Below are 23583 nucleotides of genomic sequence, written 5' to 3'. Positions count from 1 at the left end.
GTGATGCTTCCCAGTGTGATAGTAAGTGCCCAGGACCAAGGATCTTTTTTTATTTTTCTGTCTTTTATGAGGGACCTCATACAAGAAAATATGCACTGGCGGTAAAAATGTATCCCTGGTACAAAGTCGCTCCCCGTTTGTGGCAGCAAGGTCTGTGCTCTCCTGGATGAATTGCAGGAATCCTCTCCTGTCCCCAGCCTTGCTGCTGTGCTGGAAAAGTTGCTGGCTGCTGCTGCAGAACAGGTGACGTGGGTGAGAACAACAAATATAAAGCTGCCTGGAGAATTTTTTGCCATCTTTTTCTTCATCCTTGCGAATATAATGTCCAATCATGGAAAATGTGCTTTCTCCCATTTTTTCCCTCATTTTCAGAATGAGAAATGTGACAGACAAGAATCTGAACAAAACCCCAGGGTTTGAGTTTTTAGGTCATTTTTCAGTCAAAAGTATCTCTTGTTGTGACGGTGGATTGAGATCTTTCCTCCAAGGTGATCTGAAGCCGTTTCACAGCGCATTCGTTCCTCAGGGTGAGAAGTGCTGCAGGATTGGTGCCCAGTGCAGCAGCAGCGATGGGCGCTGGACGTCAGCGGGGATGGCTGTCATTGGCAGTCTGTCCAGAAATGGGGCGAGGTGCTCGAGTCCGGGGACAAGGCTGAGCATGAGCACCATGCACCCAGGAGCGGGGCAGAGCCAACCACGCAGCCTAAGTCTGGGCAGTTAAAGCAGCTCTTTAATGCCGGTGTGATTCTACAGAAAACTGACGGCAGATTCACTTAATTAAAGCTAAACTTTGACACTTCGGGAGCTTGGGCCACTAAGTGTATAAGCCTATGTATTTTAAGGGATTAAAGCATTGCAGAAGTTGTAGAAATTAATCAAATGTATAGCAGTTTTCATTTTTTTCCATTAAAAGATACGTATTTACATGTCCTGCTATAAACAACAGAGTATTTGCAAGTAGTATAAAAAGTCTGCCTGGAAGAAGAGAAGTTTGTTTTCAAAAAAAAGTTACTAAAGTTACTTAAAGCACAGGCCTTGAAGACCAGGTTGCGCTCAACAGACTCATTATGGTGAACTTGTAAATGTCTGCCGAAGTACTAAATTACTGAGTGCTATGTTAGTGTCTCCTCAGAAATCCAAGGCCACTGGAAGCAAGCTCTCCACCTGGACGCTTTGTCTGTACAATAGCAATGAAGCAGACACAGGTACATGTATTGCCACAGGTTCTTTGTGTTAATGTAGGACAATTAATGGCATCACCTACTATGGAGTATATAAGGGGGAAAATGCTGTCAAAAAGCAACATGAAAAAGTGTTTTTTGTGTGGACAGACTGGAGGTTTAGTTGAGAAAGGGCTGTCTGCTATCCTGGAGGTGCAGGGGGCAGACAGGCAGAGAAATCGCAGTGGGAGGACAGGGTTGAGTCTTCATCTGCTGAGGGGAGAGTGTGTCTTTCCAGATTACTTCTCTCTACAGCACCAGCTTTGTAAATGCTTTGTAGAAGATGCAGACAGTACAACGACTCGGATGGAGAAATATCTTTTAAATAGTCATGCGAGCTGCATTGCGTTAGGAGACTACCTAAACACCACATGAGTGAATGTGTATTTTAGGAATTATGTTGTTATAACACTGTCTGTGATTATCTGTGTGTAAAACTGGACTTCTAAGAGAATTTCTTTTCCAGGGCTACAAGCTAGCCGTTGACTAACAAAAACTTCACAGGAACTGCTTGAAGTCCCTGCTGGATGAAGATTTTATTGTAAAATAGGAGGTGAAAAGAGCCATCCCACTCAGTTTGAAGGTAAATTCAGCTGCAGAGCTCTCCCAGCACTAACCTTCTGTGCAAAGAGCTCTGCTGAACGCACGGGTTAAAGGCAGCTTTGCAGAATCCCCAGCTGGGTACGTCACAGCTGTGTTAGGGTTGGACAAGGCCAGCTGTGATCCCCTTTTTGGGTGGTTTGTGTCGTCTTTGTACGTTTACATACATGTATGTATAGGCACTGACTTAGCGCCTCTCTCCCTAGGGAGTCCAGACAAGGTCCAATTGCTTTGTTTTTACTCTTGAGATAAAGATAAGCCACAACTGACTTTGCTATTTGACAAACAAGGATTATGGTTTATCAGAGGAAGCAAAAAGGGATGTTTGAAGAGGGCCGCTCTGTATCTTCCATGAAATATTAAAATTCTAGCGCTTAACAGCAAAGATCTGTTGGAAAAATAAACGTTAACCAAGTCCAAGTTTTACCTATGTTTAACATGTAAATATTAAGTCTCTGGGTCTCTTCAAAGTCTACGTAATATACCCAAGTGCAAGTTACTCATTAACTGATTAAGACAAACCAAGTTTTCATTTCAAAATCTGGTCTTTCCAAAATGGAGGAGAGAACGTTGCTTGCATTGATGGTCTTTTCCTCAGTCATAGTGTTAGCAGAAACTATTGCTCAAAAGGTATTTGCTCTATATTTTTTTACCAATATCTTGTTTGCTCGTCAGGTGATCGGTGGTATCGGGGTAGCCGGCCAGCTAACGCAGGTAACTCCTCTGGTAACCACCACCTGTGGAGCCTCGGGTGTATTGTGTCGTGATTTCAGAGCTTTAGGTCATTTTAAGGCCTTTTTGGTTGGTTGTTGGGCTGTTATAGTGTAAATGCGGCGGGAGAGCATTTGCAGATGTGTCTGATTATGTTCTTCCCCAGGGACTTAAAATATCAAATTTGAGGGATCAATGGGTCTCCCTCAGCCATCGGATGAGGTTTGCATCTTGATACAGCAGGACTGAACAAGGACTGTTGCAGTGCCAGGAGGTTTCTGACAGGCATTTAATAATTTATATGGAATGGAAAAGAGGAGAGCAGACAATTACTTTGTACCATCTGGAGGAGCAAACTCTGTTTTGTATCATCTCAGAGTGCATAAGATAGGTCTTATTTTAAAAACATCAGTATTAGAGAAACGGAGGAAGCCTTGTGTTGGAAGGTTTTTATTTCCATCGTGCCTATTCAGGTAATTGTGAAACGCAACTGAAATGCAACTGAAATGCAGGCAGGTTTCTGCGGGGCAGGGACAGGTCTTGTGGCTGCTGCAGGGGCGGCCGAGGGCTCTGCGGGAAGCCACGGATGTGGTGTCTGGGCCTGTGGTGCTTTGGGGAGCAGCCACAAGCAGCTCCCCACTGCTTCCCGGTACACACCAGGGGCTGGTCCTCTCCTGCCTCCTTTGATCAAGGCACCATGCTGCACCGTGCTTGTTTGTGTTGGTCACAGCCCACATGGCTGCTGGGGCTGGGCAAGCACAGGGGATGCAGGTCCCCGATCCCTCATCCCCGCAGCATCCCTTCGGCATGGGGCGGCGGGGTGGATTTTGCACAGGGTAAGTTTTGCACAGAGCAAAGATCCTCCTGTGCCAGAAAAATGCTCCTTGGGCAGCAATGGCCACCACGTGCCCAGTAAGCCACGACTCGGGGCTCCTCAGTCACAGCAAAACCTCCCCTCCAAGCCCGCCACGGCCAGGTTTGAGCATGGCAGGGCAGCAGGCGTGAGCAGAGGGGCTTGGGGATGCGCAGAAAGCCTTTGGGAAGAGACAGCCCCAGCCTGGGCAGGGAGGGCTCCAGCTGGGGGTGGGCAGCAGGGGGGCACGGACAGGGAGAGGCACCCAGACTGCCCGGGTCAGGAAATTGTTCTCTCGGTGAATATTTTTGGGGTTTATTCCATTGTCCTGGATTGTCAGTAGGTGTCAGGAGATGGAGTGTGCTCTGGCAACGTATAATGAAAAAAGAAACAGCCATCCGTTGCTCACATGGTGTTGACTGTGGCACCTCCTGCCCCGATGCCCAAGCACAAGGCTGCAGTCACAGCTTTGTATTCAATTGCCACGTTTAGCTTTATTAAACTTTTGAATTTTGGCCAGTGCCCTAACTAAGAAGAGGTCAGTGGATGCTATTAATTGGTGAGCACAGGAGATTAATTATCAAAATAATCAAAGATCAATTAGCCATTCAAAAGGGTTGTGAGGCTGGGAAAGTAAAAATAGAAGTGCGATGAACTGCTTTGATGCTGATCTTTTTTGTTTTAATAAACTATTGGACACTTGTGAGGTTGCTAATGTCCAGATCAACACTTCTTAGTCTCACTGCTGAAACACAGGCAGGGCCTTCCAAAGAGACATCCCAAATGCAAAAGGAGGGTGTTCACAGAGTTCCCGGGCAGCTCTGTGACAGTGCCCTCCTCCCTTGAGCGCTGGGGGCCCTGGAGGCACCAGACCAGGAGAAACATGAGTGCTCAAAGGGCATCCCTGCTTGTGCAACCAGCGAGGGGTTGGAGGCCCATGTGGGGTTTCAAACCTGCTAAACATCCTATGTGACACAAGCCGAAAAACATGCAGCAAAGTCAACAGCTGGGAAAGCAAATAAATAGTCGCGCAAAAAGCTAGCAGGTCTCTCTCCACGGCTTGAGGGGTTAGAGGCATCTGGTTTTCCCAAGTTAATGTCAGGCGATGTGCTGGGGTGACACAGCAGCTGCTTCAGAATAACCCAAGGAGAGAAGACCACAGAAAAAAGGCTTGACAGAAGCCTTCTGTGGAATGACAACACGCAAATTTTGTGCAGGGCTGTGGTCGCAGCTGCAGAGACGTGAATAAGGCACATGCAGGCGGTCGGTCTATACAGAGCGCCTGGTCACAAACCCCTCCCTGATCCCGGCTAGACCCTCTAATGGTTCATTGTTCATCGAACTTTTCCAATAACATCACTCAGGTCAGAACTGCTCAGGAGCAAAAGCTGAGTGTTTCTGTTTCAGCCTGTATTTTTTTTCCAGCATGCTATTGAAATCTACAGCGTCCACGTGGACTGCAAGGTCACATCGCGATTTGCTCACACCATCATCACCAGCAAAATTGTCAACCGAGCTAATGAGTCCAGAGAGGCGACCTTTGAAGTGGAGCTACCCAAGACAGCCTTCATCACCAACTTCTCCATGTAGGACCAGTCCTTACCTGCGGTGTGAAGGAGGCAGCTCTGGGGGCCAGGGGGGTTCATCTTTCTTCTCAAGAGATGCTGAGCAAAAAGTACAAAGAGTTGAGCTCTAGAGGGTCCTGCACAAAATGCTTTGTGGGGCAAAATAGTAGGCAGCCAAATAGAAAGAAGATGCCCAGGGACAGGGCAAGGCTGCCTGCTGCACGGGGTGGGTGACAAATGCACTCGGTGGTGGTGTTTCTGCTGCTCCAGCCCCCCTGAGACCCTGCAAGAAGAAAGGTTGTGTTGTGGTGGTGGCTTCTGGCATTCCCCTGGGTGGGGAGGGATGCGGGAGCCAAACGGTGTCCCCTGCTCATGCCCCGAGAGCCACAAAGTGCAGCATTCTTCTCATTTCTTTCCCCAGTGCTTTCCTTCTAGTATTAATTAATTTTTGTGGAAACCAAACAGGTCCATTGACGGTAAAGTATACTTGGGAATAATAAAGGAGAAAGCTTCTGCTCAAAAGGAATATGACACTGCGGTCGCACACGGGCAGAGCGCCGGCCTCGTCAAGTACGTTGTCGTCCTGAGTAAGGCTGCTCCCACCCTCTTCCTCAGCTTCTCGTTTGGATGGGGGCAGGTTAAGCCCTGGAGCCAGCCACCTCTCAGCAGCAATAAATGTGAAAAGCACCCTTGGGTTCTTGTTGAGAGGGACGATGTGTGTGTGTGTGTGTGTATTTTCACACACATATATATATATGATTTATATCTGGTGATGCAGTGGGCTTCAGCGGGAGGTGTCACTGTTTAGTGTTCCTTGGGGACAACAAGTGGGACTTGTCACGCAGTAGCACCTTGCTGGGCTGGGATGATGCTCAGTCGCTGAGTCTGCTTGCCTGCAAGCACAGAGGACCATGGCACTTGAGCAGACATCACGCTTTCGGGGTATATTTAATCTGTGCTTCCTATGTATTGAGTCCCACTTCTCCTTGACCCTAGTCTGAGGCATGCAGAGGTTTCTGCTCCATTTCTCAGCTTGCACATGCAGCACCCATGGAACACTAATGTAATATGTGTGATGTGTATACTACAGCCTGCAATGTGAAAAATCTTCTCTATCATGAACAAGGTTTACTGCTACTCTGTTTATTCCATGTGGCCATTTGGCCATTATTTAGCACAATTCACAAATTTTGGGCACCACAACCAAACCTTCCCCACGGGAGGTAAGTCTCTGTTCTCCCCCGCCAGAATCACAGGCAGAAAGCTGGAGCAGTTTCACGTGTCCGTCAGCATTGCAGCCACCAGCAAAGTCACTTTTGAGCTGGCCTACGAGGAGCTGTTGAAGCGGCAGCTGGGGAAGTACGAGCTGCTGATCAAGGTCCGGCCGAAGCAGATTGTTAAGCACTTTCAGGTGAGCTGCCCTGGTGAGGGCTGGGTTGGGGAGCAGCGTGGTGTTTTTTGGGCATGGCTGTGTTCCCTCTGAGATGCTGATGCCAGCTGCTTCTCCACTGTCAGATTGATGTGCACATCTTCGAGCCCCAAGGCATACGCTTCTTGGAGACAGACAGCACGTTCATGACAAATGAGTTAGCAGAGGCGCTCACAAAAGTGCAGAACGAAACCAAGGTAAAGCAGCAGCTGCCAGATGTTACTGCCAGTGGCAGCCTTAAGTTATGTTGCCTTAAATCTTTTCTTCTGATTGCTTTGCAGGCTCATATTTTATTTAAGCCAACGGTAGATCAACAGAAAATAAATCCTGAACTTGATGAAACCCTTCTCAATGGTGATTTTGTTGTGCGCTATGATGTTAAGAGAGATGCCACGGCAGGTGATATACAGGTAAGAAAGAAATAGAAATAAAAATATTTTCAGATCATAGATATGTCTGAATGTGAAGTGCAATCAGCCAAACCGCAACATTTGCTTTGAAACAGCAAGAGTGACAGGAAAAGCTATTTCCATTAATCCAGAGTCAGCAGGAACTGATGGTGATACTCACTAAATCCCTAGAGACACCAGGCACATTGCAAGAACGGATCATCCATGTGAAAAATCAATCTTTCAAATTTTGTTTCAATACCAAATCTACATTGCCAATTTATAGATGTCTCTTTATATTCTTTATTATTATTTTGGCTAATCTAAGGTGTATTTGTGGCTTCTTGTAAATTAAGTTCAGAGGAATGTGATTTATATAACTATTAAAATAACTGTTTGGTTTTCTTTTTTTTTTGTGACAACTGAGGAATAACTAAAGAGAGCAGGAACTTAAAAATATTTATGGATCAATGCATATCCTAGGGAATAAAATACATTACTTTCCATACCATTTCACTCCTGAAGTATGCATGGATGTACTAAAAGATGGCAGTCACAGTCAATGAGCAGAGATGTGCTCATAGGTGATAATAAAGAGGTAACGTAATATACAGTGATAATACAGCTATATCATATGGCACTGAGGTGTGTAATATATATATTTTATATATACCTATATGCTGTTCTTTTGTAATTTGCTCTCTACAGATAGTCTCACTTCTAGCTAGGAAATACATTTTAATAGTTCTTAGGTTCGGGCTTATCTAGAAGAACAGAATGCTGACCATGCACCCCACCCCCTCTTCTTGCTATGCCAGAATGTTAAGATGCAATATTTATTTTCTTAGATGTAATTTTATACATGATTTTGCATTCTGTGTTTCAGATTGTCAATGGATATTTTGTGCATTACTTTGCACCCCACGAAATGCCAGTGTTTCCCAAAAATGTCATCTTCGTTATAGATCGAAGTGGCTCCATGGCAGGCAGAAAAATTGAACAGGTAACTTAGCTGAAAGTACTGACCTCTGCTTGCATCGGCCACAGACGCACCAGCCTTTCGAGGCAGTGACTGTGAATTTCACTTTTGAAACACGTGGTGGTTTTGTACACAGCGAAATTTTCACACACATAGAAATGCTTGAAAATGCATGTGCACAGATTTAAGCTATTAAAGAGCAACACTTTTCTGGTATGGCTGTTCTCACAGATATCAAACATTAAGGCAGAGACCACTTTTTCTGTCTCTATCTTTGCAGAATATTTTGCTTCTAGCTTTTTCCTTTGAGGAAGTTTAAAGAATTAATTTGTCTGTTTTACCTTTATTGATGACTGTGTATGTAGCTTTGCTAGAGAGCAAACAGGGCCACTACAGCCCTCGTAGGTGTGTTTTTGTGTCTGTAAGTTAGGTGAATTGGCCACTTCTGATGGTCTCAACCTGAAAAATACCATTAGGACTAAATAAGGGCATTGGGCTGCATCTTGAATAGTGTTGTAGAGAAACCCCCTTATTGCACTGCAATTCTAACCCCAGTTCTGGCAAAGAAGTAGGAGTATTCGGTGATTGTTTTCTCCTTGGAACAGACAAGGGATGCCCTGTTGAAGATATTGCAAGACCTCCGCCCAGAAGATCATTTCAGCTTTATCACCTTTAACAGCAAAGTGGTGGAGTGGAAGGGGTCTTTGCTGCAAGCCACTGCAGAGAATGTGGCAAGTGCTGCAGGATTCGTGCAAACTCTTGCTGCTAGTGGAGGTACCATGCACCACCCAGATGCTTGTAACCACAAACATACACCCAATATAATATATCGCTTAGAAAAAAAATACTGTTTTTATTAGTCATATACTATCAAGGAATTACCGTCAGTGCTTATAAAGCAAGTAAGTTTTTAATACTTACGAATGATGAGTGGGATAGAAAGGCTGGTTGTGGGAGTGGACATATTAATGACTACATTACAATATGAATACGGAGAGAGATGTATGAACCATACAACCCACAAAGTTTTGTTTCAGATTTTTATAGCAGAGATGGCTGGAAGATTTCCTGATAGTACTTTTTTTTTTTTCCTACAGAAAAATGGCAATTCACTCAACATTTGACAGCAATTTGCTCATTTTTTTGATATCAAGCATCCCCTTGTAAAATAAAGTGTATCCAAAGTTGTACTCCCATGTTAGCCACGCTGTGGAAACAAAATAGTCATGAAGCATTTCAATTGCTGCAACACTCAGCGTGCTTTGTTTCATTGTTTAGTTTTAAACACATCTAAAAGGCTATATCTCCCGTTAATATTATGCTGTTGGTATTAACGTAGGTTTTCTCATCACAGGCGCTGATACCAGTAAAGCCCACCTGTGCCCAGCTCTTTTCTTTGACTTCTCATATAAGGCGAGGAAACATTTCTTAAATGTAGGCTAACAGATGACAGGGTGTTTGTTTAAGCACTTGTTAATAGCTCTAGATATGTTTGTATTTCCCATGACATATGTGTGGAAAATGCTCCCAAAAGAATACTCCAGCATTGCCATTGCAATATAGCACACCATAATTAAGCGCAGTAGGCTAAACCCCTAAATCCTCATGTCTCTGAGGGATTACTTCCTGCAGAAAACTTTAAACAACTGTGCAGGGCCTCTGCAGATGAAGTGCACTATTTCTTCAGATGATTATCCTTTTAAGGTGAGCGACGCCTGCTTTCTCATTGTAGGCACAGATATCAATCGCGCGCTGCTGACTGCCATGAGCGTGCTGGATAAAGCCGAGAGGCTGCCAGAACGGAGCGTCTCCATGATTATTTTGCTGACAGACGGTCAGCCCACTTCTGGTGAGTAAATCCTAACCTCAGTCCTCTCTCTCCTAGATTTTTTTTTTTTTATCTTTTACACTTGCTTCCCAGGTGTTGAGAGACATAGCGTATGTTTCAGCAGGGCTTTGGTGTAAGCAGGCTGTACTGTCGCTGGATCTGTGTCAGAGAGAGGAAGATTATGGCTCTGGCAAGGGCTGTAAGAAGTGATGGCAGAGCCTGCCTGCCCATGACTACATGTCCTTTAGCTGGGAACTATTTTGCTGAATACCCTTGCCTTCCCAGTTTATAAGCTCTAGGGAATAGCTGGAGATACTCCAGGCACAGCTGAAACGTGAAAGCAAAATACTTAGAGCCGAAACGTGGACATTTTGCATATATTATGTATGATCCCCTTTGAGAGGTATTGCTTATATTGCCTCACCCTTCTTGCCTCAAACTTGAGATATTTCCAAGGTGCCTCTTGTTTTGTGTTCTTTTCCATGTCTAGCTCTTAACTAGTGATGAGCTATGACAGGACAAACCAGATGGCTGAGCTAGAAATACTGGGTTAAATAAATAATAACTCCTGATGTAATGGCACAAACATCACTTGTTCTGAACAGGAGTTTGTCTGAGTTTTGTGTGGCATCAGCATCTCCCTGAAGCCAGCAATATTAACTGAGCTGTAAGCTCTCTAAGAAGATTGGTCTGCCTTTCAGATCGTGTGATCCGAACTGCAGTCGGCTTGGTTGATTTGTTTGTCTGGGTTTTTCTGATAAAATTCAGCTCCGGATGCTGCCTGCTCAGCACAGCGAGTCTTGAATATCCCTGAACATGTTGCACATACACAAGCTGACTAGAATTCAGATCAGGGTGGAATGCCAGGTGAATATACACAACATTACTGCATACCCTGCCTTCCTTGGCAAAGCAGGCTGAATGGGGAAAATCTGAGCCATTTCCATGTTACTGCTGCAGGTAGTGACAGTTCCTGCCTGGAAATGCTGACAGAGAAGCTCTCCGTACAGGGCCATCAGTGGTCCTTCCAATGGGAGGAGATCATGGTGTGAAAATCTTTTCCCTTTGTCACACAAAGGGGCTGGGAGAGAAGCACGGCTGAGTTAATTTGCAGTTTCTCTGAATTACACCATTAACAAATCCATTCTTCTGTGAATTCACGCATATAATTTTTATGGATGGTACTTGTCTTCCCAACTCTTGATGAAGCGTTTCCATCCCTTGTGCTGTTAACTCATAGTGTGTGTCCCTTTTGTCCTAAAAACCTCCTCTGACCATCATAATCTTGTAAAATGTTTGGCACTTAACCATGACGACATGAGTAGAAGTTAGTAAAAGTCATTAAGGGGGAGAATCGGGTTCTGGCACTCCAAATACAGAGCAGTGCTTTCATCTGTGATTCAATTAACAGAATTATGTCCCATATATTTTTAACATTTTATTCTGAATTATTTTTAAAATACTTTAATATTTTTATTAATATATTAATATTTTAATACAGAATTTTCCAAACCCACTGCAGTCTTTTTGTACTTTAAAAATGCAAGCAAGGCTATGTTTTTGTTTCAATTACAGGTGAGATTAATGTGGAAACAATTCAAGGAAACATTCAGAAAGCAGTCAATGGGAAATACGCTCTTTTCTGCCTTGGCTTCGGGTTTGATGTCAGTTATAAGTTCCTGGAGAAAATGGCCCTAAGCAATGGAGGAATAGCACGTCGTATATATGAAAACGCTGATGCAGCCTTGCAGCTCCAGGTCAGGACTAAACGCGCCATCTATGAGCTACAGCTTATGTCTAGTCTTAGCAGTAACACCACAGATTTTCTGAGATGAAGAGTTGGTTTTGAGTTTATTTGTTCATTCTGGGGAGGGAGGAAGGCAGGCAATTTTGGAGTATCTGATGGTTTGTACCCTAACCATGACTCAAAGTTGAAGTCCTCCTCAAATCAGCTGCATTTGGACAAACCTAGAAAATCATACATTCTGCAAAAAGACAAACTGTCCAGGGGAGGTGATGGTGGGAAAACTCCTGTTCTTGAGTCTGATTTCAAACCGCTCGAAGTAGCACCACTGAAAGCTGTTTGTCACAGTTTCCCTAAAAATCAGTGGGTAGTTTGAGGCACCTACAGGCAAACTGGCTCTGCAGTATCACCAGCCTTGGTCTGTCCATCTGGAGAGGGGTTATAACTTTGGGGACATTCTCTTTTTTGGGGAAGGCACTTCTGCCTGTTTTGGCTGGATGTGCAGAGATTTGCTTAATGCCAGCCCCAGTCCAGAAAAAAAAAGATTAATCCTCAGGATTGGTCAACTTTAAAAAAAAAATCAGATATGAAAAGTAGCTAAAGCAAAACACCTAAGTGTGTGAGATGGTGATAATGGGAATGCTGCTTGGGTACTTGAATTACTATAGAAAACACAGTTTATATGGTATCGCCAGCCTGGCTGGAGAAGGTGTACTGAACCTTGGGAAGAAACTTTTTTTTTTTTTTTTTTTGCTAGCTTTGCAGCAGTCTTACACTGCTGAAGAAAAAGATTTGCTCCCTTCTTTTTAAGGGGGTTTAAGACATTCAACATATTGTTGTGCATAATTTTGCAGTCACTTTTGTGCACGCTCTCTCTCTCTCTGCTTCTCTTTAGGGCTTTTATCAAGAGGTGGCTACCCCAATATTAATGAAAATTGAAATGCAGTATCCGGAAAATGCCGTTGAGGGATTAACCAAGAACAATTTCAAGCTGTTTTTTGAAGGATCTGAAATTATAATATCTGGAAAACTTAGCAATGAGCTTGATCTTTTGCCAGTAGAAATCAAAGCTCAGTCTGTAAGTGTTTAGTATACTGTGAAAAACAAATCTCCCTTTTGTCTTTTACTGTGCAGTAGGAGACTTGAAGAAGTCTTTTGTGTGCAGTATATGTTCTCCACATTTGGGCATTCAGCTGCTTTCCTATTTTGGGAAAATATTTGAGAATTCAAACTATTTTCCCCTCCTGAATTTGCTGCAAAAGAAAAACCTTGAAGTATACCCCAAATAAGCAACCAATGACTATAATCCTTTCAAAACCATAATATTTTGGGCTTTCAGGCATTTGTAGAAAACTGGTTTGTATTTTTAGAATGAAGAAGGGAATCTGAATAATTAATCTCAAAAATATTGAAGTAGAACAGCTTCATTGTCTCCTTTTTTTCAACACTGTTTTGAGTCCAGAAATATATATCCAAAATACATGCTTATCTGGTAGTTTGGAGTTGTATTTTCCAATGGGAAAGGACAAAAATGAAGGATAAAAAGGGCACTTTGGTACTGAAAAATGTGCTTTTAAGTCTAATAATGTGACTATAAATGAAGTCTGGAACTGTTCTTGTGATGGTCAGTTTTCTCCCACTCACTTCAGCATGCTAGTGACTTGACTCTTAAAGAAGAAGCAAATGTCAAAGAGAAGGAGCAAGTATTTCAAAATCAAAGTTACATCTTTGGAAATTTCATAGAGAGACTTTGGGCTTACTTAACCATTCAACAGCTTCTGGAGAAATCGTAAGCTATTTTAACATTTCATATTGCAAATTTCTAACTCCTTAAAACACAGATTCCTTATTCACAAATTATATGGTAGGAAAACACAAAATAACAGAAATATTTTTGCAGATAGTATTAAGAATATAGTGTAATGGAAGAATACTGCATTACTGTATGAGGAGCATGAGATACCTTTCCCTTTATGATAGCGCTGTATCACTTAATAAATATATCCACATATGAAAGCACAATAGAAAATTTTCTTAATGACATTACTATGAAATAGATTTTAATTGCATGGATTGTGTTGAGCTGTTATTACACATCCAGAAATATTGTCTGTAAATAAGTGACTGGCAATAGAGTAAAGAGAACAATACGTCCATAAGACATTTCACAGATCTTTTCTCTATTATTTTTCTGTATTTGAACCATACATAGGCTCCAGTGTTGCGAACAATTAAGCATCTCCATAATTACAAGCACTTGAACAGCTGAGTTATCCTAATAAGGCTACTCACCCTTCAATTATAAAGAATACCTGTTGAGACACAGCTAATAAGAAAAAGAATCTGAAAGTGACCTGCTTATAGTCTCTATATGTTATTTCTTCACCATTAACACAGACTTTAGTATTTCAGCACATGAAGAGGACCAGAAAACCCTGGAGGCACAAGCTCTAGAGCTGTCTCTGCAGTACAGCTTCGTGACGCCCCTCACTTCCATGGTGGTCACCAAACCCGCTGGCCAGCAGCAGACGGAGCTGGCAAACAAACCCACCGAAGCTGGTAAATGGGGCACTGAACAACCCCCCCAAAATACGCTGCTGTTCTTGAAGATTTGTTGTTGATCTCAAGTATAGGTTCGTTTTATAGTGATGTGACATGGCAATAAGCCACATCAGAGGCAGGAGTTCAGGAATTAGCTTCCTTTCAAAATAAAACATACAGGATTTTTTTAAAAGGTGAAGCAGTGAAATGGGCACTACTATTGAAATAGAAAATAATTTGTTTAAATATTAACTAAAAGTAATTTAACAGTTGTTACTCAGCATTCCTGCAATTGCAAAGGGACTCTGCACCTTTCTCTGTAGCATTAAAGTGGAAAAACGAATGCAGGGGAGGAAAGCATGCCGTTGCTGGGAGTCTTGTGTGTGCTCTACCCACCTGTCCTTTAACACAAAACAACCTCATCACCTGAAGTCCAACACCCACTGGTCCCAGTTTTCTGGTTTGCACATGGATAAAGTCATTTAGTATTGACTGTATGACACTAACCTGTCCCTCTTCCTTGTGTTAGATAATGAGAAGCCCAGCAGCCTTCCAGGAGGAGGTAAATGTTTTCTTCTTTTCCAGTAGCATATCTCCATAATAGTCTCTAATGCTGGGGGGGTGGGGAGAGGAGGGCTTGTAGTGGTTGTTCGATAGAGGGAAGTGGCTGAGATTTGGAAAAATATGTGAAGCAAAACGTAAGCAATGACTGTCAACGTCTGTGCAGGGTTTGGGTGGATAACATGGTCAAACGGTGAAAAACTTCCATTCAGAAAGTCTTAAAGGCAAAAATTGTCTTTAGTCATGAGGAAAAGTAGTTCTTCAAGTGAACAGTGCTAATGATGTTTTCTGCTTCTTCCCACCACGTGCGAAGCATCTGTCAAAAAATTAAGCTCAAGATATTTTGGAATGACTTCTGAGGATGATTTAGGTATTTTTTTTCCTGTCTCTCTGGAAATAATAGATCTGTTTGAATATTAATTTGAAACTTCCAGCATTATTAATCTCATAATCTCAGCTACGATAATACATCATAACAGCAATGCTTTTATAGGTGAAGAGCCCTGGGTTTGCTCTAGTCCTTTCACAGAAATGTATTGAAGGATATAATGCTGCCCCATTCTCTGAAGGTTACCTGTCTCAAAGTACAGCTGGGGAGTTTCATAGCGGAAAGCTCTCTGACCAGAAGCACAGCCTGGTGACCGTCCTGCCCTGGTCCGGGGGGCACACAGGGCTTGGCACGGCCCTTCCCTCGAAGCTCCCTTTGCCTGCAAGAGGAGCAGAGTTTGGGGCCACCTCTGCAGCATGACCTGGTTCTGTAGCAGGTGCCAAATCCTGCATCGGTGTGATGGTCGGGCAGGTCAAGGGCACAGGGATGTCCTCACAGGATCTGGGGCTGTGCCTGCTGGAGCATCGCTGAGCACCGTTGGTCTCGTGACAGACCAGCGTGGCTGGAGCGGCTGGGGAAGAGAAAGGGACAAGCAGCGTGCTTGGCTACTGGAACCAAGGGAGTCTTTGCCTGTGCTCTTTTGGGTGTTGTTTCAATTTCTCATGCTGAGCTCATCTGGTTTTTAATTTCCAGTAACAGCTCTTGTCTGGGGCTGCAGCACTCCGGAGGGACCACACTGTGAGCCCGTGCTGGTGCTGTAGCTCCGCAAGGAGCTGGTCCCTTTGGAGAGCCTCCTGTGACAGGTGCCCCCTTCTACCAGAAGCACCCACCCTCGCACCGGGACGGGCAACCTGGCTGCACCGGCACCACCACTCCCTGCCTCGCCCCACACACAAGGCGGACGAGGCCCCAGGTGTCTAGCAAACAATGAAATCCCTTCTCACAAATCCCTTCCTCACAAAGTTCTTAGTAGCTGTTGGCCATTTCCGTCCCTTGGCTGGAAATGTCTTCCAGGGATCAATGCTCATGTTCTGTGGACTGCATCAGTGCAGACAATTTACTTTGGGAAAGGAAGACAGATGCAGATGGAGAATTACTTGTTTGATGTTTGAAACACACCAGGAAAGTATGTCGTACAATCATGGATAAAATACAGACACTCTCTTTTCTTTCTCCAGATGGTTACAGAATGAGGAGTGGATCACCTTCCGGTAAGTGCTCCTCCTTTGTTTTTATTAAGAATAATTTTATGAAGTTCATTTCATATGTAGGTTCATAGCAACATTAATAAATAAACTTTAATTGTGGATGCCCACTTGATATACACTTAAGTTTTTTTATTATATTTATTTCAGTCCACAAATACTTTATAATGAACTATAAACTCTAGAAAATAATCTTGATGTCTTTCCAGAAATAAAAAAATATTAAACCTCCTGAAAATAAATGTGAAAGATCTGGAAAAAGGATATATTAACAACCTGTAGGAAATGTAGCCCGCTTGAAAAAAAAAAAAAATTTAGCAGTCCTGGGGTTTGCTATGTGAAGCCAATGTGGGGCACAGCCATCTGCATGACAGCAATGCCTGTCCAGCAAGGAGTAAATCCGAGAGCATGGCAGAGACAGAGCTCGGCATCGCCACGAGCTGCCGTAGCGCAGAGCAGAGCAGGCGCTGGCTGCCGCCTGCATGGGATCTGCACACATGCCACTTGTGGCTGTACTCAAAAAAGTCAGCAGGCAGCAAGCAGGAGGAATTCCCTGTTTTCAAGAGTGGGGAGAGAGACGCAAGGCACAACCCAAAGCAATGAAACATTTGAAAAACCTTTTCTTTCAGGTCGATGGCGCTCTGAGCCCCAATCTGGCAGCAAGAAGAAGCTGTTGTCAGCAGGTTGTCATTCACACTCGTGTGCGAGAGGAGCTGGCGTGGGTGTGCTGGGTTCAATGCTGCGTAGTGGCCGTTGAAAACGCAGCTCTAAAGCCTGCCACAGCGCAGGCTGAGCATGCCCCAGTGGCATGGGCAATGCTAAGGCAAAGAGGCACTGGACATTGTGCTTTTTTTCCCCATTGGGACATCTTGTTTTAAGTAAAGCTCTCCATAGAAGTCAGTGAAGAGCTCTGCTAAAAAGGCTTCTGTCACAGTATTCTTCCTGGTTAATTAGCTGACTTAGAGAAAAATGTTTCATTAAACTCTTCTTACTAATTTTAAGTATTTCAGTTGTCAGGAGAAGAGACAAAACGAAAGCGCAGCCTCTTGGTAAGTAATGCATATACTAGTCTCATTGTAACTGTTAATATAACTGTAATGTACAGGTTTTAATACCATAATGATTTTTCTGATGGCATGAATTGCTCTAGGAAAACCCTCTACCTCTTTTTGCAAACCTTGGCTGGTTCTTTCCACATAAGTTAGAAATATTCCCATATCCCACGAGGAAAGCCTCTCTGGCTCATGCATAGAGCCACCAACAGAAAAGTAGTGCAACAGATCTTCAGCTTCAGCTTTTTCAAGGGCTCATTGTCCTTAATAGACTCTAAGTTTAAAAATCTGTTGTTTTCATCCGTATGAAGGTGCTGTGTCTGGGTGTGTTTTTTCAATAATTATTACTGTGTTGATTTTGGCATTCTATTCTATAGAAGATATAACAGTATTTTAGGCATAAATTAAGTAATTTTGCTGTGCCCATCCAAAGCGCACAGACTTGACTTTGCATGCTAACATTGTTCTTCTGGCTTTTCAGTGAATGAATATCCACAGCTGCTCTTGCAATTACCCAAGCAGAACGAAATGATCTGTTTAAATGCTGACGGACAAGCACAGTCCTCTGTCCACCTGCTGTCAGATCCGGAGCAAGGTGAGTGAGCCAGATTACCCCTGATAGCAAGGACAAGGAGAGTCACTTTGGTCTTTGAGAGCAGCTGGTGTCTTTGGGGATAACCCCCTTTCGTGAAGGGCTGTATCACACCTGCTGCCTTGCAGTGACCAGAGATGCTTCGGTTAATTTTTCCTTTCTATTAGGCAATATTAACTTTCACTGTGCAGCAGCTGAGGGCACTTCTCACAGGACTGGTTGTGAGTCAGATGCCTCTCCTCCAAGTGTCACACGCACGGCCTTGAGGCTTTTCCCCTGCCCAGCCATCAGGGGCTGCTGAGGATGCAGAGACCATAAACCCCACAGCCCCTACATGCTAAGAGAAAGATGCACGCTTTTAAATCGCTGCATTTTTTCTGTGGTCCTGTACTCGGAGGAGTTGTGACCCCAAGCACCAGTTGTCAGCTGCTCTGATCATGGAGCAAAGCCACCCCTGTGAGAGGAGGTGGCAACGTAAATAGACCCTGGTGACCCCACCATAGCCTTGGGGCACATGGAGCTGAAATCCGGGGTGCTGTGCCTCCCAAAACCAGATCTGAGACCCTTAAGTTGCTTTAGCAACAAAGCTGAAGCAGTTTTATTAAGATCACTCGTACCTTATAAACACAGTCACCTGACAAATCTGTGTCAATGCTATTAAAGGACTCGCTGTGACAGGGAAACTTGGCGACAGAATAAATCACTTTGTGCAGTTTGACATCACCTATGTGAATCCCCCTGCACGAATCCGCATCTCCACGCATGAGACCGTCCTAAGCCACAATAACCAGAGCACTCAGCTGCCATGGACAGAGTCAGCCACCTCCACCGTCCAGGGGTAAGAAACATCACCCCATCCTTTCCCAGACTTGAAAATGGGAGTCAGATCTTTCTTCACCCGGGCCTCCACTTTCACACATGCCATTTTCTTCAAGTGCATGCTTCGAAATGTCTGGTGAGTAACTCAATGTGAGCGGAAGCAGGATACCTTCACAATCCCCCATTTCAAATATGGGGAACACCAAAGGTTTGATTTTAATTCTTCATGCCTGTATAAGAGAATCAAAAGAACTGCATCACCAGTCTGCCTTTCTGCTTTGACATCAGAGGCAGAACATTTATCTTCCAAAGAAAAGGACCCGCTGCGGCGCTTAGCAGTCCCTGTGCCACCGCCGCGCTGGCTGCCAGCAGGCACTTTGTGTTCCTCCAGCCGCAGAGCGAGTACTGCGAGGTGATGGCTTTGACGTTTACTGTCTCTTTTACACACCAGTTGGCTCCACACAGGCTGTGTTCTGCTGGCTCCACACAGGCTGTGTTCTGCTTTCTTTCTCCTCAATTTTAGCAACAACTCACATCTGGGCAGCTGACATTTTTTATGGGAAGGTATAAAATGTTTGACTAGCTGTCTGTAACTAAATAACTGCGGTCAGAGAAGGGGTACTTTAAATGTAGACTTCGTTTGTCAGACTAATTAGAGCTGGATCCTTCCCCACCACAAGAAAGAGCTGAATGTAGCTAGTTTCACCAGCTTTTTTGCATTGCCGGAACAAGCCTCAGGGAGGATCTGTTGTTGGTCCAGGGCAGCCAGGACACACAGCACTCCCTCCTTTATAGGCAGTTCTAGACAATAACAGAAGTCCTAAAGCAACTGCTTTCAATTATTTTTGTAATCAAACGGAGCCAAGAACATGCTGGATTTATGCCCCTCTGTAATTTGTCGTCTGCTGAGCAGAATGATCCTCCTGCTTCAAGCCGGCACCCGAGCCCTTGCAACTGCAGTGCTTCGTACACGAGTGCGTGTGGGTACATTTTGTCTAACCTGAGCTGCAGGGGAGGAAAAGGACAGTGGACGGTTGCGTTCTGCAAGGCCACCTGGGCCCAAAACAAAATTAGTGTCTGAGAAGGAAGGCTGGTTTGAAAGAACTTGTTAAATATCCAGGAAAAAAGTGTGTGACGTGTTGTCAAAATAGGTTGAATTATTTTATCTACTCTATCCTTTTTCTTACTAAAATGATGAGAAAATATTTTTTGCCCCATCCAAGCATTTCTTATCATTATGGATAATAAGGGGCTTTCATCAGCAAAAAGTTCCTCTCTGTTGGTGTTTTTGTATATAACCTGATATGGGAAAGATCTGTTATGTAGTGTAGAGAGAAAAGATATGCTACTTGATATTTTCTAGCTTAAAAATCACCACCAACAGATCATGAAAAATGCATTTGCAAAGAGTCAAAAGGCAAAAATCAAATTATTTTAATTAATTAATGTCGGCTAGTTAAATACATATTCTGTCTTTGTATTCCCCTTGGAAATAATGTCATCGGTTACTTCCTAGGCTGAGAGTCTCAGTTGAAAAGGAAAGGGGCGTTACCGCGTCATTGTCTGACACAGTCACAGTAAAAGTTTCCTTCGTGAAGTTTACAGAGGATTTCCTTGGGCTTTATTTCTTGAACACCGACCGTTTTTCTGACAAAGTCACTGGAGTTCTGGGTATGTATCATTGCGGACGTATACAGCAAAGAAGGATGAACTTGTAACTAAGCTCCTGCTGTGAGAACATGGTGCTTTTATTTGAGCCACATCATAAGCCCGTACTCAGATTTCACTTCCCTGGGCCCTGACACGCTCCCATGAAAAGCAGTGGGCAGGCAAGGCAGCAGGAATGCTGTAATTCAGGGGCTCCTAGAGTAACTTTATACTTCATTTATTATTTCACCTTTTACTGCACAGCAGTGCAGACCCTACTCTGAGAAGAGGGGAGGTCTTACCCTGGAAACGTAACGTAACGCTTTTGCACTCACGGGTGGTGCAAGCCTAAATGGACTGGTACGGGTTTAGAAAATGTTAAAATAAGACTAAAATAATAGCTGGGCTTAACCTCAACAGTGCTGTGGAATGACATCATTTATGCAGCAAGTTCATTTCATGTCAGATAACGGACTATAAATAATGGACATAAAATTGTAAACAATCAGGGTTAGAAATGAAAGCCAGCTGGTCCTGAACATCTCAACTCCAAAAATCCTGATGGAACTGAAGCTGGAGCACATGCTTTGCAAACGGAGAGGCCGCAGATTGTAAAACCACCAATAAGTGTGAAAACCTGTCAGGGCAAGGCTGAAGCTCCCTGGGGAGGAGCATTGGGGATAACAGGAGGTCGCAGCTGAAACACGGGGATTTTCTCAACGTCTGAAGGGAGCTTCCAAACGTGGTCCTGTTTGTTTGCTGGTTTGCTTTCCGAGGCAGATGGCTGCTTTGCTACTGTTACAGCTGCTGTGTGGGTTAAATCAACAACACTCAAATATGTTGTATTTTTAAATAATTTGTGTGTCTGTTGCTTAGGTCAGTTCTACTCAAAAGCACAACTTAAGAACAATCCCAGCATCAATCAGAGAGCTGACGAAAGACTCCTGAGTGTGTCTGGGTCCGAGCACAAAGTTACCAGGTAACAGATACGGGACCGCGGGTGGGTGATGTACATGCTTTGAGACGTAGTTTATCACCTAATATTGGAGATCCAAAGAACTTAAACAAAGGGGGTGTTTGTAAGAATACACCTCTTTGGTGTGAGTAACAGGAACTTGTGCTTGAATTTTTCCCTAACAGCCTGAATTTGTTGCTTGTTAAGTGACATTACAGGGGTCAAGGCTCCTATTTCATGGGGGGGAGATCACGTGGTCTGCGTACACAATGCCAGTTACAGCAAGGTGCTGCTGCCTGGTTTACACGGATACGGGAGAGGTTTTGCTCAGTTGCACTTACCACAAGAAAATGTTTTTACACTTCATTTGCTTTTGGTCAGTGTGCATGGTGTGGAAGCAATGCGGCGAGCGCGCAGCCTCTGCTCGCTGTCCCCACGTGTCCCCATCCCCGCTGCCCCAGCGCTGGGGGCGGGCAGGGGCCCACTCTGCCCACGCACAGTCCTGCGGACCCCTGGCACCTCCCGCACACACCAGCTCGAGTCGGGGCCTGCCCTGTCCTTATTTGATCACTTGTTTTTGTTGTTTGGATTTTGTTTCAGGCAATACAAGAAAGATTACAGGCTGGAGTCAGCCAGCGATCCTGTTTCCTGCTGGTCAATAGATGTAACTCCCTAGCTAAGAGTGTTCTGGGGAAGAAAACTACCCAAATGACGCTCTGCCAAATACTTTTGGTACTTCCTCTCATCAAAAAAAACCACACAAAGCCTTACCTGTTACTAGAGACAAATGTGACAAATATTTTACCTTGAAATAATTATATTTTCAAGATGACAACGTACTTGTTGTTTGTTATTTTAAAATGGTTTCTAATAATCTGGTTATGTCGTTGAAGATTTATGTGAATGAATTTAATAAAATAGACATTATCAGCTCACAGTTTGATATGGACACACAGACTTCGGTTTCCAAATAAAAATAAATAGTGGCATTGCTCAATCCAACAAACGCATCATGCAAACAGTAACAGGCTTCTAAAATCTGCACTCTCTACCCAGGCACAAAGGACAGTGGTCTGGAACCATGTGTTTTGTAAAAAGAGTTTGAAGTCTAAAGCAGTATTAGTTTACTATTCTCTGATTTTTTTATTTTATGGGGAAAAAAGCAGCCTGTCTGTATTAGGGTTCTTTGGAGATCGTTCTGTGAGCACATTGAAAGCTGGAGAAACCAGCAGCAGGACCATGCGCGAGGGCGGCAGCGCATGCTGGCTGCCATCCCGCTCCTCGTCCCAGAGCTTCTGAAGCTCTGCTTTAACAGCAGCTGCAAAACAGGCTCCGACTGGTTGCGCAACAGACCTCTGACTTGTTGCAAAAGACAGCGGTTCAACCCTGCAATGTAGCAGCCTTTTTGGGCACTGCTTCAGACAAGGTTTTGCAAACATTGGAAAAAGTTTTACAAATAACGAAGAACTTGGAACAACACGTGGTGCATGGAGGTAGCGTTTCTGAGGAACTGCACACACAGAAGCCTCTGCCCATGGAATGCAGGTTGTAGTTTTAGCCTTCAGATTTTTTCATAAATTTTAATTCCAAAATTATTTTGGTTTAGAATTTCAGTTCCTGTGTATCCTTGAACGCACAACTACGCCAGCACTGCAGAATGTTTAATAAAAGTTGCTTCCTATCCTGCCAATAATGTGTAACTAGAAAAAACTTATTTCAAAGCAATATACTAAAAGAGAAGCAATTTCTTGCCAAAGTCAGTAAGATAAGCAAACCATGTAATTAGAAGCCTGCTTTTTTAAAAGAGCTGTGTAGACATGATGCCAAGACGTGTTTGCTTGAATTGCTTGTACTTTGAAGATGCGGATCTGCCTGGACAAATTACACAGCAGACAATGCAGAATTTGGAAACTGGCAACACCAGATTGCTTGCTTCCCCACGCCCAGTTTGAAAAGCAGATTATTTCCATTATAAATGAACTTGGTATTTGAATCACGTGCTGTTGGTGCTGGGTGTTATCAGTGGATTTAGTGCAAATTAACAATTCCCTGCTTCCAGTTACAGGGTGCATTGCCTCCTCCACCCGCCTGCTCGCCACAGGGCTGGCAAGGGGCGCTGATGTGGGGAGCAGCGAGGCGTGGCTGGAGGGCATCCTTCCCTTGTCCCCTTTGCTCCACGCGGGGCTCAGCCGTGCGCAGACCATTCTGGAGAGCTCTGCCAACCCTCCCGCTCCTGCCCTGTTCATGCAACCCTCTCTTGCCGCAGAGCAGCGAGTCCTGCTGGCCTTGGGAGATGGGAAGAAAAGCAGGTGCCAGCCTTCCTCACAGCAGCTTTTCACACTGCTGGGGGGGTTTCCCCTCTTCCTACAGCTCCTCGGCAAAGCTGTTCCTGCCCTCTGGACTCCGCGCTGCTTGCATGTGCTGCACTGGGGCAGCCAACGGAGCCTCTCACCGGCTGCACCCTCGCTGCTGCGCCTGGCTACTGCTGCTCCCAGATCCTTCCCGCAGCGCTCTTTCCCCCTGCACATGTGCTCTCCAGTCCGTAAGTCCCTGCCATTTCACTCT

The 23583-nt window shown here is 44.2% G+C and overlaps 1 protein-coding gene across 2 annotated transcripts; it reads left to right on the top strand.

Moving 5' to 3' along the window:
- Positions 1-2348: 2348 nt before the first annotated feature.
- ITIH4 (inter-alpha-trypsin inhibitor heavy chain 4) lies at positions 2349-21961 on the top strand. Of its 2 annotated transcripts, XM_075432333.1 has the most exons (23): positions 2349-2450; positions 4810-4970; positions 5415-5519; positions 6198-6360; positions 6465-6575; positions 6660-6788; positions 7654-7770; positions 8352-8520; positions 9479-9595; positions 11150-11331; positions 12214-12396; positions 12968-13107; positions 13723-13877; positions 14389-14421; positions 14734-14790; positions 15927-15959; positions 16583-16636; positions 16964-17002; positions 17487-17600; positions 18261-18435; positions 19933-20087; positions 20940-21042; positions 21619-21961. In XM_075432333.1, exons 1-23 carry the CDS (start codon positions 2376-2378, stop codon positions 21692-21694), a joined length of 2646 nt encoding a protein of 881 aa, XP_075288448.1. In that variant the 5' UTR covers positions 2349-2375; the 3' UTR covers positions 21695-21961. The 2 variants fall into 2 exon arrangements, with proteins under 2 accessions (XP_075288448.1, XP_075288449.1); XM_075432334.1 differs by lacking the exon at positions 14734-14790.
- The last annotated feature ends 1622 nt before the right edge of the window (positions 21962-23583 follow it).

The sequence above is a fragment of the Opisthocomus hoazin genome, chromosome 11 (genome assembly GCF_030867145.1).
Source record: "Opisthocomus hoazin isolate bOpiHoa1 chromosome 11, bOpiHoa1.hap1, whole genome shotgun sequence".
Taxonomy (NCBI): domain Eukaryota; kingdom Metazoa; phylum Chordata; class Aves; order Opisthocomiformes; family Opisthocomidae; genus Opisthocomus; species Opisthocomus hoazin.
Note: the sequence above shows the minus strand (reverse complement) of the source record. Positions and strands in the feature narration are given on the sequence as shown.